Source organism: Vombatus ursinus, unplaced genomic scaffold (assembly GCF_900497805.2).
Source record: "Vombatus ursinus unplaced genomic scaffold, bare-nosed wombat genome assembly UNPS02014959.1, whole genome shotgun sequence".
Taxonomy (NCBI): Eukaryota; Metazoa; Chordata; class Mammalia; order Diprotodontia; family Vombatidae; genus Vombatus; species Vombatus ursinus.
In genome coordinates, this window is record NW_020954737.1 from 14,938,422 (window position 1) to 14,957,620 (window position 19,199).

General features: G+C 38.8%; 1 protein-coding gene across 1 annotated transcript in view; it reads right to left on the minus strand.

Annotated features, from left to right (window-relative positions):
* The window catches only part of NME9 (NME/NM23 family member 9), a 36,073-nt gene extending 18,437 nt beyond the window's left edge, over positions 1-17,636 (minus strand). Inside the window, exons 1-3 of the mRNA XM_027845303.1 lie at positions 17,533-17,636; positions 6,182-6,239; positions 4,108-4,208 (exon numbers count right to left, since the gene is read on the minus strand). Of these exons, the coding sequence (XP_027701104.1) occupies positions 4,108-4,208; positions 6,182-6,239; positions 17,533-17,565 (192 nt within the window). The 5' untranslated portion in view covers positions 17,566-17,636. The remainder of the gene's footprint in view (positions 1-4,107; positions 4,209-6,181; positions 6,240-17,532) is intronic.
* Positions 17,637-19,199: the final 1,563 nt, after the last annotated feature.

Here is a 19,199-nt window from a genome sequence, read left to right on the forward strand (position 1 = left end):
TTCCTGACTCTAGGGATGCTGATCTATCCACTGCACCACCTAGCTGCCTAGTGTTTTATATTTTTTTAAAGTATTCCTCTTTCTTTTGTGTTTTCAGTTTTGTTAGCATATAACTATGCATAATATGTTCTCATTATTCTTTATATTTCTTCTGGTTTTACCATGATTTCACCTTGTTCATCTGCTATTTTGTTGACTTGATTTTTTGCCTCTTCTTTTAGTTAGATTAGCTAAAGGCCTATTAAATTTATTAGTTTTTTCTAACAACCAGCTTTCATGTTATTAATCATTTCTATGTTTTTTTATTTCAAATTTAGCTACTTCTTTCATTTTTAATATCTTCTCTTGTAATAATTTTAGGTTTGTTTATTGGCTTTCTAATTTTTACATGCATTTTCAGTTCATTAATCTTCTCTTTTTCTATTTTGTTACTATATGTTTGTAGAGATATGATTTTTCTCCTGAGAATTGCTTTAGCTGTATCCCAGAGATTTTTGTGTATTGTTTCATCATTATCATTTTCTTTCACATAATTATTGTTTCTATGGTTTATTCTGTGACCCACTCATAATTTAGGATTTCATCGTTAAAGTCTTCATTTGAGTCTGTGTTTTTTGTTTCTGGTCCCTGAACTGATGCCTATTTTTATTGTGTTATGATCTGTAAGAAATGCATTTACTATTTCAGTCTTTTTACATTTGTTTGCATTATCTCTGTGCCCTAACACATGGTCAGTTTTTGTAAAGGTTCCATGTGATACTGAGAAATATTCTTTTGCAGTTCAATTTTTTAAATGTCTTAAGTCTTCTCACTCTAGTTTCTCCAACAATTTGTTCAATTCCACATTTCCCTTTTTAAAATTTTTCTCTTAGATTTATCAAAAAACTGAAAGAAAGATACTGAAGTCTCTTGTCATTATTATGTTACTCTCTTTGTCTCTTGTAAATCAGTTAACAGTTGCTTTATGAATTTGGATGCAAAGGCATTTAGCACTTATAAGTTTATTGACTTGTGTGTAGCTCCTTTCAGTGTGATGTAGCTTGCTTCCTTATTGATGGGGTATGGACCCAAGCTGAGACCTTTGCCCCTCACCCCAAAAAGAATTTAGGTCCCATTTGTCAATGGGCCCCAGAAAACCCTTAAACTTTCTTTGAACTATCAAAGAAGTCTCAAATGGTTGCCTGAGGCTATAATCCACTCAACTGGTCTTTCCTTATCTTTTATTCTTATTTCTATCCACTGGCCTTATTGCCTAGTCCCTATCTCCCTTTGCTACCCTAATGAAGCCTAGTATATTTTCCATTTTTGATCTTATTCAGACCCCATTCAACCTCTTCCTTCCCTATATTCCAGTTCTTTGTTACCCTAACTAGCCCTCCATTGTCTATTCCTGGATGACCCCATTCAACCTCCCAGACACTCCCATTGAGATTCTCCCTAAACTCCTCCCCCAGTCACCCCAGCTTCAGAATCCTCCTCCCAGCCCCTCCTCCAGTCACTTCAAATTACTTGGCTGTACATAAGATCCATTCTGGCCCCCATTTAAATGCCAAGACTTCCTCATACCCACTCATCCTTACAGGTGTCACAAATGTTTAGATTCCTTGAGTCTGGCCTGTATGGTTCATCTCTAATAAACCTTGTCTTTGGCTGAGAGAAGACTTGGGTCAAATTCATTCAGGCAGAGCCCACATGTTGTGATTTTGGGGTCCCAGCACCCCTAAGCCCTTAAACCTCAACACCCCCTCCTCGTTAGTACCCTTTGCTCTTTGGAGTTTTGCTTATTATTTCCTTTTTATTTCCTGATTTTGTCTGATTATTTTATTCTTCTCCTCTTTTTTTCCCCTCAATAAGTCATGTAGACTCCCCCTTCTTTTCTTCTCCTTCAAATATATTCCTGTTCATTAGTTATTTAAATTTCATTTTTTGTCCCTTTCCAAAGAGGACTTCTCCCACTCTCTTCATTATATATCCTCCCTTTCTATCTATTCTACACTTTCATTCTCTGGTTCATGACCCGTATAATTACTAGTCCTTCTCTATTCCCTGTATTCTTCATGAATTTCTAAGATACCTATTTTAGTCTCTCCCTTCTAGGCAGTTTTTACCACTGCCTTAAAGAGCTTGTCTTGTGGATTCCCTTTTCCTTTTTGTCTTACTCAAAGAACAACAACAATTCCTATAGGTAATAAAGAGAACCCCCTGAATTATACCCTCTTCCTTGTTACCCTCTTTCTTCATTTGCCTCAAAATTTGCTCCCTGAGTCCCCCTCCCAGGTGCCAATTGCCCCAACTGCACCCCCCCCCAAGTAATACAGTTGGTCTTTTTAAGTACCAAATCCCTCAAAAAATGCCCAGCACAAGTTCCTCATCTCCCTTCACAGAACATCTCTCTTCACTCATGGGACCATTCACCAGTGGAACTCCCCTCTTCAAAACAAGATCTTCCATCACTCCCCTTTCTATCCTTGATCCATCTTCTTCACTTACTCCTTTTTAGACTCCTCTCTTCCTGTGAGACAACAGAGGTCACCTTCTTCTCATTACTAGATCTTAATTGGACCTGGATATGATGGGGTATGGGTCCTGGAAAACACCCCCCCCAACTTTCTGTGAACTTTCCCACATGGTCCTGGCATTCACCTGAGGCTATAATCCTTTCAGCCATCCTTGCCATCATGGCTTTGACCCTGCCGCAATCTCCAATTACCTCTAACCTAGCCCAGCCCTTCATTGTCTATTACCTCTGCCCAAGCCTCCCCCCCCACCCCCACCCACTTCCCACCCTTAATCCCATCTAGGCCTCTTCCACATGGTCCAGGTCCCTGGCATTCACCTGGGGCATCTGGCCCTTGGCCCATCTCTGTTACCTCCCAGTCACCCAAGCTATTGGTCACTCCTAGATCACATCCAGATCTTCCCAGAGTCTTTCTGTATAAAAGGTCCATCTTGCCTCCATTAAAATGCTCAGATTCCTTAAGAGTCTGGCCCACTTGTCAATACAAGTGTCACAAATGCTCAGATTCTTAAAATCTTGCCCACCCCAACTGGTTTTTTAATAAACTTTGTCTCTGACTGAAAGAAGGCTTGAGTCAAACTCATTTGAGGCAGCACCTGTGTCTTCTGCTCTTGAATGTTGGGGTTCCCAGCACCTCTAGACCTCAACAGATACATGATACATCCCCTCTATACCTCTGATCCCCTCTTCCTTTTCATGCATTCTCCCTTTTTGTCATGTAGTCACACACACACACACAAAAACACACACACACACACACACACACACCCCAACAACATTGATTCTGCTATTGGCAGGGTGTCACATAATGCTCCAGGGCCACCCCTCCACTTTTACTTCCACCTGATGTCCACCTTTACTCTTGTCTCCTTTTGTACATTTAGAAAGAAGGATGTTGCCGGTTTCTCTGCTATAACTTGATTGCCCTGGTCTGCATCCTGAGCTCTATTACTCCTCAGAACACATTGTTCCATTATGTCCAGGATTTTCTGATGTATGTAGAATAGTCTTATGTTATTCAAATTTCCTTTCCTTTGTTTTGCAAGTCTCTCCTAGTCACTTGCAAAATTTGTTGTTTCTGAACTGAATTGTAAAATTCTGGGACCTGAACCCTCATTAGCCATACTATTCCCTTTGCCTTTTATAGTTAATTTCAGATTGAAGAATAAAATTAAGGATCCAAGTGAATATTTTTTTCAATGAACTACTATTCCAAATCTTAAGCAATTGTAGCAATTGTGCTAGTGTGAGGGGACAGTGTGACTCTTTCAAGCATTTAAAGAATTTATGTTCACTTGTAAGACACATTATAAATGGATATCTTCTCTACAATGGAGAAAATACTGCTAAGCCTAGACAAGTGTAAAGCATCCCAGTAACTGAGGGGAACATTGGGATATAGGCTTTCATTGACACAGAGAATTCTGAGGGAAGAAATTCCTCTACCAATAGAGTAAATACCAATTTGAAAATGAAAATGTAAAATTTTGTTATAGGAGCAAAGGCTTCGTTCTTATACCTCATATCCCTCATTTTTTTTTAAATTTTTCTCACGTTGAAATCTTACTTTTCCCAAGATAAAATCTTACCGTGGCAAAATGAAGGCCATTTCCAACTTCAAGTTTTATTTTCCTGAAAAGACTGACCACAGGTTTGCAAGGTCCACACCAGCTTTGGTAGACATCAACCACTATGTAGTAAAACATGCCCAAAATATCACAAACAACATGGAATGTCAGACAGCAATATATGGAAGCTATATACTTTGTGTAATATAAAATTCTAAAATTAAATAAGGACATCTATGTTGTAATTAACTTATTAAAGGGCACTTAGTAATTTATACACATGTATACACAGAGCTAGGTATACATAGATGAATGTGGATATATATGCATATACATATAATCTAAATTTTGTGTAAACAAGAATGAAAATATAGATTTCTCTCATAAATTTAAATTTTAAGACATTGAATATAAATTATTTTTATAAAAATAATCTTTATCAGGGGCAGCTAGGTGGTGCAGTGGATAGAGCTCCAGCCTTAGAGCCAGGAGGACCTGAGTTCAAATCCAGCCTCAGACACTTGGAACTTACTAACTGTGTGACCCTGGGAAAGTCACTTAACCCTGATTGCCTCACCAAAAAGCAAAAAAAAAAAAAAAAACTTTATCACTAACTTGACAACCTTCATAAAACCCACAAATCTTCAAATACATAAGGCAGCTATGTGAATAGAGCACAGGAGTTAGAATCAGAAAGACATAAATTCAAATCCTGCCTCAGGCTCTTACTGTGTGACCCTCTCTCTGGGCATGTATCCTCATCCTTAAAATGAGAATAAGAAAAGCACTTACCTCACAAGTTTATCATGAAAATCAAATGAGTTAACATATGCAAAGCACTTTGCAAACCTTAAAGCATTATGTAAATGACAGCTATTATTAGCAAATAAACATAAGCAAGAAAAGATTGTGAATAAAATAATAAACTCCATTTGTAGTCTGTTCAACAAAAATATTTAACTTTAAGAAATTAAAACATCCTTCTCAAAAATGTATCTACAATAATCCCGTCAAAAAAGGAAATGAGGTTAATCTGGTGTGACCTATTCTTGATCAAGTCATGCTGGCTCATTGTGATCAGTGCTTCCTTTTCTACTGTAAGTCCTACCAATCATTAATAAAGATCGAATTAAGTATGATCTTGATATTAAAGTACATATTATTGTACTATAATCCTCAGAAAATTGGTGATTCATCTCACTCAAGCTGGATATGCAGGGGCTCCTCACAGATCTGGTCCCACTCTAATTGGTTTGACCTGCTCCATTTTCTGACCTGGTCCAGTTTGTCCTTCCTTAGGCCACCTGGTTCCAGCATCCCATCTTCTGGAGGGCTCACAGTGTTAGTGTTGAACTTAGTGCAGACATACACTAGGTTTAGCCTGCCGCAGCTTAAAACTCTCATAAGCTTAAGAATCTGACAGCTTCGCACTCATAGGTAGAAGGGAATACAGCTCAGCATTATCACACCCTGAGATATCTCTTTATTAAACATAGTATATGAGTAACTAGACAGTTCAGTTCTTAACTTTCCAGAGAGTAGAGACTATTTCTGTATTTTAGTAAAGCCTTATAGCAATCAAAATAGTAGACTAATCAAAGTGGAGAAAATTTAGAATAGTGAAAAAGAAAGTCAAATTATTGAAGTGAACTGATTTCTTGGCTGACTAAATGATTGATTAATGCTTAACCAGTTATATACCATGAGCAGCTAGATGGCACAGTGGATAGAGTGCCAGGCCTGGAGTCACTTAACCTGGGGAAAGTCACTTAACCCTGTTGACCTCAGTTTCTTCATCTGTAAAATGAACTGGAGAAAGAAATAACAAACCACTCTAGTATCTCTGCCAAGAAAACCCCAAATGGGGTCATGAAGAGTTAGACACTGACAACTGAAAAACAACAACTGAGTCATATGTTAAATAAATCACCTGTTCTTGTATTATGAGGTTTGAGATAATGTGAAATGTCTCATACTTAACCCAACAAGCAATGCTTCAAATATGAGCACCATATTTTGTGGGGTGAAGTATTAAACATTTTTAAGAGAATATGTTGGAAAAATTAAACTTAGGAGTTTTTGGTAAGTTCCTTACCTGTTAATCCTTTGGAACTGAGCATTTCCTCCCAAAGCTCTTGATTATTGATATTGACCTGAATCCAAATCATAACAAATGGTAAATATTTTAACACAGTGAATCAGAAAGAAAAAAACAAACTTTTTCTGATGATGATTTATATATACTGTATTGATATTAAAATCATAAGGAATAAAACAACAGCATTTTAAATAAAAGGCAGCAGCTAATAAAGTCAGCAAAACCATGTCATCTACAAAAGAATGTGTCATGTTAATGAAATGGGATAATACAGTGATTATAATCTCAGCTCTTGGTCATTATCTGTAAGCACATACAGAAAAAAATGGCAGAAAAATAGTTTACATAATGATTATATTTTCCAAAACAAAGTCTTAGTAGGTAAAACAAGTCATTGGCCCACAGAAGTAAATGTTGGCCTTCTAGTAAAGTAAGAGAAATCCTGATAAATATGATAGTCTTAGATATGTTAACATTATTCCTGTATCTTTGAGACAAAGTATAGTTGCTTTGTCAAAATATGAGACTTCAATAATAGAAAATTTAAATTTTGTAAATTTTGGAATGAAAAGGTTCTGAAATCACTGGTATTTATAACAAATATAAATATATGTGTAGGTATATTTTTGTTCTTCAGTCATTTTTCAGTTGTATCCACTCTTTGTTGGATATGGGAAAATCCATTTGGGGCTTTCTTGGCAAAGATGCTGGAATGGTTTGCCATTTCCTCCTCAAACTCATTTTACAGATAAGGAACTGAGGCAAACAGGCTTAAGTGACCGGCCCAGGGATACACACCTGGTAAGTGTTTGAGGCCAGATTTGAACTCAGGAAGATGAGTCTTCCTAATTCCAAGCCCAGTGCTCTATTCACTACACCACCGGCCAATGTATATGTGTGTATACACATACATACACACACACACACACACACACACACACACCACACACACATATGTATATGCATATAGTTATAATGTTACAGTGTAGTGTGATAAAAATTATGTTAATATGTTGTTTATGCATATATTAATAACCAACATTTTTAGCCCCCCAAACATCTTAGATTATATTCAGTGTATAGCAATGAGTCTACTACTGACCACAAATAAGAATGCACACACAGTACTGAGGTAGGCAGTGTGATAAAAGTGAAAAGCACACTGAATTAAGAATCAAGGAATCCAAAGTGAACCCCTTCTTGTGGAGCTCCGTAGCAGCATTGCCTTGAGTAGGCTCTGGACTTCAGTTTTCTCCTATATAAATGCAGAGAGACTTGGCCCAGAAGATCTCCAAGGCATGCTTGAACACTTTGATGGATCCATGATCTCTGTAATGAGGGCACTCCCTCCAATTGTGCAAGTTGTTGCACAGCCATGCCTTCTCATCCTAGATACCTTTCGCCCATTTGTCTTTCAATAAATCCTCTACAGGGTATCTACCCAACCTACTGGAATGACTCTTAACCTTCCATGTACACCAAATGGACCCTGTGGGCTATCCAGTAGGTATCCCTTGTTATTGTTATAAGACCAGCCTACTTATATTTCCTGTCACATATGTCTGAAATGACATTCTTTTAGACTAGAGGTGTCAGGCACGGGCCATGGATATCGTGACTCCTGAGTGTAGCCCAAACCAGATTAAAATGTGATTGAAAATATTGAACAAAATAAAAATATTTGTAAAAGTATAGATGATAGTGCATTTTAAACTAAGTCAATATGTGACCTGCAAGGATCCTTATGTACAGATTAGAGGCCCCATTTCTACTGGAGTTTGATGCCACTGCTTTAGATCTCTCCCAAAATTCTTCATTGGTACCATTTCATACCTGCTATGTACCTTTCCAGTGCTCTTCAGGTAACACACAATTTGATTTCTTTGGACACACAACCATATAATATCACCAAAAGAATAGTGATGTTAAAAATATAGGCTTTTCTTTTTTTCAGGGAGAATCTTGGTGTCACTGAAAGCACTATTCAATTTCTCAAAAGCTGTCTAGTGCCCTCCTCTCCAGTTCAATTCTAGGCCCAAATTATTGTTCATTTGCAATGTCTGTCTAAGATTTACTTACACTCAAAGAGTAGCTCTCTGGGTTTTCCATTTAACTGTGCATTATCATCTAGACAATAGGTATTTGTTATCCACTTCACTTTTGCCGTGTTGCATAGTTGGGCTGAACTCTTTTGAAAGACTATGGCTCTGCAATAATCTTGGCTTTGATGAAATCCATAAAATGTCATCTGGAAATGACATTAAGGGACATCACCATCTATAGGGAATCCTTTTCCATTTGGACTCTGTGCTAGACATTCTCTATGTCAGTGGCAAATTCCTTCAGTGACCATACGTCACCCAGTTTCTGCCTGACATTAATAACCAGAAAGTCACTAAATAAAGTTATATCTGTTGTTATTCTTTCTAGGAATCTTGGATTATTTGAACACGTACCTAGAAGACTCTGTTGGAGGAGAACCTGCAGGCCAGCATTTTGCTCTTCTCAATCAAATGCTTTTTCAGTTAACAAATAATGAGCACAGTGGGACCTTGTATTCTCTGTACCTTTCAACCACTAGCATCCCTGTAATGACGTGGTGGGCTATAAAACATTGTGAAAACCAACCTGTTCCTTTCTCACACCTTTGTCAAGTATATCCTTAATGTATGTAAATATTATTCTCATTATTCTGCAAGCCATCATACCTATTCTGGTTTAAAGTATAGCAACATTGTTTCTAGCATTTTTCCTGTGTGGAATCTTCCAAGGCAATTCCTGGCATTCAATATCACTGTGTTCCATCTGCACCCAAATCTTGTTACTGCATACTGAGGCATATAGTGGGGACAATTCAACCATTCTCTACTTATTGCTCTGTTTCAAATGAGCATCAGGCACTTTAATTAGATAGATCATAATAATAAAACCATACATTTGCATAGCACTTTTTTTTCAAGGTACTTGATTCGTATTACAAAAGTCTGTTAAGTAGGTAGAGCCAGGACTATTCCTATTTTATGGAATGTAACCTAGGTCTCAAGCCCAGATCATTTACATAGAACTCTCCTCATTGGTGAAGAGAATAATTGGATGCTGAATGCCTATGTGAGGACAGAGTTGGCTATAGAGTTTTGAAGAGGAGACATTCTTCTTTTTGCCTGTTTCCAAAGAGGATACCTGGGTCCAGACTCTCTATAGGGAAAGAAGTGTAAAGAAATAGAACAGACTTTGGAAGATAGAAATGCTAAGGAGCTGATTTCCCCCTATATGTTCTCCTTCTAAAATCTTTCTCTTTCTCTCTCAGTCTGTCCCTGAAAAGAGCCTAGAACTGGGTACGTCCTCTCTTCTAGTAGGAAAGAAGTATGTCTCCTTTCCACAAATCTAAAACCAACTTTTTCCCTCCTACAAGCACTCAGCATCCAGTCATCGTTCTCTCCACCCATGAGGAGAATCCTATTCAAATGATTCAGGCTTGAGACCTGAGTTATATGTGCATATGAGGAAGGGGTACCACAAGAAAAGTCTGTAGCAGAATCAGATCTCTACACTCCTAGGGTAGTGCTCTTTCCTAAAGACTATGCTGCCTCCTGCTGGGGTAAAGAGGAAAGATTAGGAAAATTTAAAAAGAGTTAGATAAAAACTAAAATTAATTAGGATGTATCACAAGAGAATAAAGCTATTCTATTTTAAAATGTCTTATTATAGGAGATCTGGTAGCAGGTGGTGGAGAGGGAGGATTTGGCTGGTTACCTTCTTTTGGTTTTCCATAACTCTCTACTGGGAAGCAATTACCATTTGCTAAGAACACTAAAATCATCACAAGGGGAAAAAATCAACATGATTAAAATTCTGTTGATGAAATTTCCATTAAGAGAAGCACAGATTAAAAAAAAAGCATTAATTCAATTCAACAAGCTGGAATATTTCCTACAGATCCAGTCCCAGAAAGAAAAGAAAAGCACAATGTAAATACAAACAATATTTTGATAACATCATATATAAATTTAAAAACAGTAAATTCACTAGAATATAAATGGGGGGATTTTTAGCTAAGTTAATCTACATTTTTAATATTAGAAACTGTGTTTCTTTGTGTGTAAATTTTCATTTTGGTAACTTTGGAACTCATGCATTCAATATTTCTATTTTACTAATTTTTTTATTGCACATTTCTAAATGAAGTCTTATCCTTTGTATAACTTCCATGTAACTAGTCACTGGATTCAATGGACTACCCTGCTTCTCCCAAGACCTCTACCCTGAAGATCTCACAATTTTGATCCCTCCAATCTGGGATCCAGCTATGTGGTACCATCTACAGGATCCTTGCCTGTACCACTTCCCATTGTTTTCTGAATTCCCTAAACTCTGGACATCTTGCTGGGGAAAACTACCAAAACCCCCAAATGGGATCACAAAGAGTCAGACATGACTGAAAACAACTGGACAACAACAACATGCTTTTAGAAATATCAATTTGGAAGCTTTTATGAATGTTAAATTGGAAATGAGAGAGATTGGAGGCAGGGAGGCCAATTGGGAGGCTATTGGAATGTTCAGGTGAGAAGTGATGTGGGTCTGGACAAGAGTGGTGTCCATGTGAATGGAGAGAATGGAATGGATATAAGAGACGTCATGGAGGTAGAATTAGTGAGGCCTGCCAAAGGTGATGGAGTAATAGAAGCATAGATTTAGAGCTAGAAAGGACCTTTGGGGTTATCTAGTCCAACCATCTCATTTCAAAAGTGAAGAAACTGAGAGCCAGAAAGGTTAAGTGACTTGCCCAGGGTCATACAGATACAGAGGTGAGATTTGAACCCAAATTCTCTGACTCTCAATCTAGATCCCCCCCCACTTTTTTTTTATTGTACCACAAAGTGAAAAATAAAGGATGACTCCAAAGTTGTGAACCTAGGAGAATGGAAAGCTATGAATATTTTTCTATATGACCACTAATTATGGTGGTTGTACACAAAAGGGATTCTTGCTTAAAGGAACCAAATAGTTATGAAAGGAGTTGAGCCAGCCTGCTCTAGCCCTGCTAGACAGAGAGGGTCCAGGGCTGCTTGTACATGAAAAGTTCTAATCAGGGACTCTTGGGAGAGAGAGCCATGAAGAGAAGGCAAGAAACTTCCAGGTGTGGCTGCCATGAGAACAATGAGCCAATGGCTGGAGGGCTCCAAGGGAGCCCACTGCTAGCTTAATGCTGAAATGCTCCAGAGCCAAGCCAGGGCTGCAGAAGCCATGACAATTTAAAGTTCTAGGTAGAGTGCCACAGAGCTATGGGACCAAAAGCTGAAAAGCAAGAATGCAACAGAGCAAGGGAAAACCCAGCCTGAAAGAGATCTGCAACAGACACTGGATTTATTCTAGGATAGACAGGTATCAGGCAAGAACTTGACTACTTGGTGCCCTGAGTCTTTGCAGGGGATATTAACAAATTTCTGCAGGATGGGACAGAAGGTACTCACTAAAAGGTGGACTATGACTCTTTCCTTGCTAACTGAGCTAAGAAGTAAGCCCTTTTTCAAGTTGTTCACGTGTCTTTCAATAAATCTGTTCTATATTTAAATGCTTATTGTTAGCTTGATGCTTTTAGGTGATCTAAAGATCCCTAGTGAACAGCTAGAAATGAACCAAATTCAGATGTTCCCAGTTCCTCCAGTGGGGGCTAAGCTCTTCAGATTGAACCCAGTATATTTAAGCTGACTATTAGCACAGAGCAAATAGTTACAATAGTACAGCTTATACTTTATTCATTGCCGTATTTGACTGATCAAAATCTATTGCTGTGTGCCTGGGAAGAATTATATGAACTGATGCAAAATGAAGTTAGTGGAACCAGGAGATCATTGTACACAGTAACAGCAATATTGCAATGCTGATCAACTTTAAAAGACTAAGCACTCTGATCGAGACAATGATACAAGACAATTCCAAAGCACACATGATGAAAAATGCTATCCTTGCCCAAAGAGAGAACTGATAAACTCTGAATACAGATTGAAGCACTTTTTTCACTTTTTTTATTTTTCTTGCTTTTATGTGTGTGCATGTTTGCAACATGGATGATATGGAATTATGTTTTGCATGACTTCACATGTATAATTGATATTATGTTGCTTGTCTTCTCAATGTATGGGGGAGGGTCAGGCAGGAGAGAAAGAACTAGGAACTCAACATTTTTAAAAAATGAAGTTAAAAATTTTTTACATGTAATTGGGAAATGTTTAACAAAATAAATAAAAATATCATTTAAATATAATTTTTAAATGATTTGCTTTGCAAAAACTTACTTGGATTGATACTGTAAAAATTTTATCTTCAGGGATAGTCATGGAAATCTCAACAAAACCAGAGAACTGGAGGTTTGTATCATAAATGAAAACAATTTCTTAAAATCATTTATATAATTTCTTTTGGATATTCTAGACCTTTAAGATAATCAATAAGTACTCACTAAGTGACTACACTGTAGGTGCCAGGTACTTTCCCAGATGCTGAGAATATAAGTGCAAGTAAAGAAACAATCCCTACTCCCAAAGAGCTTACATTTTAATAAAAGAGACAAGTGTATATGTAAATATGTAAAACATTAACATAAAATTAATAAATATATCCAAAGGAATTAAATACAAGATAATTTGGGAGGGAGGACTCTAGCAGTTGAAGGATCAGGAAAGGCTTCACGAGAAAAATTGTACTTGAACTGTGTCTTAGAGGAAAAGAGGAAAATGAGGCAAAATTAAGGGAGGCATGCATTCCAGGCATATGGGACAGCTACCATAAAGGCATGGGGATATGAAATGGAGTATCATGCGTGAGAAATGGAGAGAAAGCAAGTTTGGCTGGATCATAGGAAATGATAGGGGGAGTGAGTCCAACATGGTCAAAAGATTGGTTGGGACTAGGTTGTATAGGGCTTTAAAAGGGAAAAGAGGAGATTATGTTTTATCCTAGAGGCAATTAAAAGCCACTAGAGTAATTTGAGTAGGGGAGTAGCTTGGTCAGATCTGTGCTCAAGGGAAATTACACTAGCAGTGGATGGGATAGATTGGAGTGAAGAAAAATTGGATGCAGAAAGACCAATTAAGAGGCTGTTGAAATAAGATAGACAAGAACTTAGGTGGTAGCTGTGTGAGCAAAGAGAAGAGGTCATTTGCAAGCAATCTTGCAAAGGTAACATCAGCAAAATTTGGCAACTGATTGGATATGTGGTGCAAGGAATTGAGGAGATGAGGATAATGATGAAGTTACAAGCCTGAGATATAAGAAGGATGGTGATACTTTCATCAGAAATAGGGGGAGGTAGAGCCAAATGGCAGAATGATAAGAAGCAGTGCCATGAGCCCCTTTCCACAAAATCCTCCCAACAGATCTAGAAAACACACTGGATTGGATCCTGATGGTGAAATCAATAAAAAGTCATAGAGAATCATTCGTCCAGCCCAGCTCAGAATAGGAAGACAGGATGGTCTGGAGACATTGGAGAAAGGGTCAGATTCAGTACCCAGGGAGAGGCTGCATGGAAAAGCAAGAGGAAGTCACACAGAACACTCCCAAACCTACACCAGGGCACTGTGGGGACAGGTATCAACAAGCAGTTTTGTTGCCCACTACCTACTCCCAGGTCACAGATCCAGGTTTGAATGAGGAGACCTGGGCAGAGTAGTGGGAGCCCCAGGGAGGGAGGTACTGGGGGGTATAAAGAGAAAGGAAGTTTAGAAGCCAGCAGCAGTAGAAGCAGTAGACTCAGACCTAGGAGATAATTCAGGGTCTCACTTCCAACATCTAATTCATCCTGCAGAAGAATAACCAGGGCAGGAATCCCAGACCTAAGGGGAGCCTGCAATTCTGCTGCTTTAGCCAACAGAGATTTCTAGATGACCAATAGGGGTAGAATCCGGCAGTATCTATTCTTGCTCACAGCCAGGTTAAGAACTTGCAGGGCTTAGTCCAGGGGGCAACAATCAAACTTTGCCCTGGACCACACCACTTTGGGAGCAATGAAAGTTTGCAGGTTCCCAAACTGTCCTTGAGATCCTGGAATAACCTAATATTCAATAATCCCAAGAAAGCAGCAACAGGACCAGCCCAGACCTTCCATCCAGAAGTACCACAGACTACGGTCCTAAAATCAAGTCTAAAGTCAGAAGTAGCCTGGAAGAGTGATCAAACAAACAGACACCCTACCATAATGAGCATAATGGTGGTAGGGATGCTCAAGACATAGAAAAAAAGAATGATTCCAAAATATCTACAAGCAATGCCTCAGAGAAAAACACAGCTTTGGCACAAACTCACCTAGAATTCCTGGAAGAGATAAAGAAAGATTTTTTTAAAGAAATTAGAATGTTTTTATGAATAGAAAGAGCGCACTTAAGAAAAATGGAAAAGATATAGAAGAAAGAATTGAAAAGAGAATTAAAAGCTTTGAACAAGAGGTACAAAACTTTGTCTAAGAAACAAACCCCCTGAAAATTAGAATAAATCAAATAGAAGCCTAAGAGACAACATAAAAGCATTAAAACAAAGTCAAGAAGCTGGAAAAAATAGAAGAAAATGCAAAGACAACTAACCTGGAAAACAGGTTGAAGAGAAAAAAAGCTGTAAGAATTATTGGATTGTCTAAATGTCATGACCAAAAACAAAACAAAACAAAAAAAAACCCAAGAGCCTAGAAGCCATATTTCAAGAAATCTTAAAATAAAACTGCCTGGATCTCTTAGAACCAGAGGGCAAAGTGGAAATAGAAAGAATCCACTGTTCACCTTGTGAAAGAAACCCCCAAATGAAAACTCCAAGGAACTTTATAGCCAAAATTCAAAGCTTCCAGATCCGAGGAAAAAATACTGTAAGCAGCCAGAAAAGAAAGAAAAAATTCAAGTACTGAGGAACCACAGTCAGGAACACACAGAATTTAGCAGCCACAGCTATAAAGGGACAGAAAACTTGGAATATGACATTCCAGAAGGCAAAGAATCTATGTTTACAGCCAAAAATAACTTACCCAGCTAAACTGAGTATAGTATTGTGGGAGGGGGGTATGAACTTTTAACGAAATAAAGGCCTTCTTCTTTTTGTGATTTGATATTTTATTTTTCCCCAATTACATATAAAAACAATTTTAACATTCTTTTTTACTTTGAGGTCCAAATTCTCTCCCTCCCTTTCTCTTCACTGCCCCCCCCCCATTGAAAAGGCAAGAAATTTTATATAGATTATACATGTCCGGTCAACTTCTTTTTTTGTGTGTGTGTGAGGCAATTGGGGTTAAGTGACTTGCCCAAAGTCACACAGCTAATGAGTGTTATGTGTCTGAGGCCAGATTTGAACTCAGGCCCTCCTGACTTCAGGGCCAGTGCTCTACCCAGTGTGACACCTAGGTGCTCCTTTACAATCAACTTCTAAGTGTTCTGGATGAAAAGACCAAAGATAAAGAGAAATTTTGAAGTACAAACATAAGAGTGAAGAGAAACATAAAAAGGTAAACACGAATGGACAATAAAGGATTGTGTGTGTTTGTGTACATGCATACTACAAGCAACACAATGACTATCCATAATTCCTAAGGACTCACCTCTTGACAGAAAAGTGATAGTCTGGGCACAGATTGAGACTTATTTTTTTTTTCCCATGGTGAATAAGAAATTTTGTAACAAGGTTTTGTTTTTCTTGCTTTCCTAGTGGGAGGAAGGAGAGAAGTGGGAGGGAAAGGAAGGTGATCTTTGTTTGAAAATAAAATTTAATTTAAAATGAAAATAGAGAGGTTTAGAAGACAGTAGAGTTTGAGATGTCTCTGGGACATCCACTTTGAAATATCCAACAGGCAACTGGTGATGCAGAACTGGCTCTCCGGGGAGAAAATGAGGCTGGAGATACAGATCTGGAGTCATCTGCATAATGTTGATAGGTAAACTCATAGAAACTATTAAGTTTAAGGGGAGAGTGAGGGACAAGAAGGGGGGGAAACAGAGAGAGAGAGAGAGAGAGAGAGAGAGAGAGAGAGAGAGAGAGAAAATGAGAAGAAGACCTAGGATAGAACTTTGGGAAACATCCATAGTTAAGGAGTATGATATTGATGATGAACCAACCAAGGGAACTGAGACAAAGAGGTCAGGCAGGTAGAGCAGTATCACAAAACCCTAAAGCTGAGAGAGGATCCTAGAAAGAAGTATGGTCAACAGTGTCAAATGCAAAAGGTAGGTCTAGATTAAGGATGAAGACTGAGGGTTAGCAATTAAAAGATCACTGGTAAAATGAGAACTGATACAATGTCAAAATATGCATAAAACTAAGGAGTTTGTACTCTGTTCATCAAAAGTTGTTTTTTTTTCTTTAAAGCAAGAGTATATTTAAAATTTATTCCACAGACATAAAAACAACTATATCAATAAAAATTTAAAGAAATAAAATACTAGGTACAAAAAAACGATCGTGGATTTAGAGGTGAAAGAACTTTAGAGTCCATCCCGCCCATCTCCCTCATTTTATAAATGGGGAAAATGAAGCACAGAGAGGTTAAGCGATTTGCCCAGAGTTAAGCTACTGGTACCTAGCCCCCTCCTACCATTACAGTCTTCTTATACCTTACTCTCCAACACCTACTCTTCGATCTAGTGACACCGGCCTCCTGAGTGTTCCAGAACAAAACACTCTATCTGTCGGTTCTGGGCGTTTTCCTTGCCTGCAAAACTCTCACCCCTCCTCTCGGACTACTGACCTCCCTGGCTTCAAGTTCCAACTAAACTCCTACCTCCTACAGGAAACCTTCCCCAACCCCTCTTAATTTCAGTGCTTTCCATTCTCTTCCTTCCTATTTATCCTGCACATAGCTTGCTTTGTATATATTTGTTTGCATGTTGTCTTCCCCGCTAGATTGTAAGCTCCTTGAGGGCAGGAATTCTTTTGCCTCTTTTTGCATCCCCAGCTCTTAGCATGGTGTCTGTCACATAGCAGTGGCTTAATATATGTTTATTGAATAAATGGATGAGGCAGCATATAAACCCAGGTCTTCCTGACTCCGAGTTCAAAGCTCTACACATGCCGGAAATTTAGATTGTCGGGACTAAAAGAGATCTTGGAAATGAGCTAGTGCAAACACCTCATTTTAATAAGGAAAGTTTAGGGGTAAAAGGATATCCTCAAGATCACAGATAGCAGAATCTGAATTCAAACCCAGATCTTGATTCCGGAACCAGGGCTTTTTCCACTAACCACATTGCCTCCACCTATCCTGAAGTGTATACAAAACACAACACAACACAACACACACACACACACACACACCCCATTATGCTTTTCTTCCCCAATGAAATGCTTAAAAATAATCTAACTGCACTTACCTGCAACCCTATTTCCTTCTTCTTACTCACCATACTGCTTCAAAGAAAATATAACCAGCTTTCCACAGTACAGTAAATTGTGCAGTAACACAAGACTTCTAGCAAAGTACTCCTTATGTTAGAGTGATGCCATGGAAACAGGCACCAGAGCTGTACAACGTCAGAACTTGGCGGGGTGGTGAAGTCCTTGACTAGTTAGTCCATCCCCCTTCTTTTATTTTATTTTTCCTACAAACAACTGAAGTTTATGTTACCAGATATAATAGTTTCTTTTTGATGCCAGTAATGTATGTAACAAAGTAAAACATCTGAAACACTTTTTCCGCCCTAACCTCTTATTTTGCAGATCGCAGGGTGCTTTAATATGCGAAGTTGTAGCAAAGACTGTTAACTGTTAACCCATGAAATAAAGTAAAATTTTAAAAGAGAGGTGGGGCGAAACAGAGCTTCCACAAGCCGGGAAGACCGCTGTGGTTCTAGCTCATTGCTTTGCATTTATGAAATGTTTTTCTTCAGACTCAGGAATTGAAAAAAAGCAGTGAACGTTGTTTGACCTGAAAGAGTTGGGTTTCCTACTGGGCTGCAGAGTTAAGTTTTTTATTAAGCTAGGTGAGGCGCTGCAGTCAAACCACATGAAAGCAAACGTTGTACTATTACTAAATTTCTACTATAAATTCCTGGAATACAGGGAAACTAGTAAACATCACGTACATGCAAGCAGCAGGTCTGAGAACTAGCATTCTTTTGGAGACCCAAAGCTGGTTGTCATGGCAACCCAGTTTTCGCTCCCTTCCATTCCATCCCCCTTCCGTAAGATTCCTCTCGGCATCCCCAGTGACTCTGAATCTTTAACTAGGTTCTTCTAACTATAGTTAACCCCCTTTCTGTGACTCCGAGAGATCTGCACCCTCGGAGTGCAAGAAAGACAAAAGGGGCTCCTCCGAAATCCTTTAGGGCGGTCTTGTTGCTCCAGTACCTTCTTCTATCTTTTTGTCTATGGGAACCTAGTTTTTATTTTCGAGCATAAACTGGAGGAGCTGTCAGCATACTCGGACCGATGTGGGATAACGTGGTGAGGGCGGGGTATGTTAGGTAAGGGACTTTTACATATCAGATGGAGGGCTTGCCAATGTTGGTAGAGAGCAGGGTGAGGTGGGGATACTACTGCTCTTGAAAGGTTGGAGCCTTAAATCTTTTCATACATTGGTTGGAGGAGCAGTCAGTGTTATCGGGTGAATGTGGGATAAAGGGGTGGGGATGCTAGGGAAACAGCTTTGAGTCTTTTACTCATTGGCTGAAGGAGCTGTCAGTATATTACTGGTAGGCTATGGGATGGGGAGGGCGGTGGGATACTGGGAGAGGACTTGTGGAGCTTTCCAGCAGTTGCCTGAAGGGGTTATCGGTATTCTTGATAATAAGGAGGTGGGAGCCCTGTGATCTTTTCACCCATTGGCTTTTCACCAATTGAAGGGAGTGTTTGTGCAGGGAAGTGGGGTGGGTGTTGCGGGTGACCCCTGGTTTTGGAATTGTGCTGGCGGAGCTGGAATGGAATTGCTTCTCATCCTAGTCGAGAACTGTGGGTAAAGTGGAGGAAATAGCTCGATGACAAAGCTTGTTATAGATAGAGAAGGTGCCTCATGCAGGAATTATTTTCATAATTCCGTATT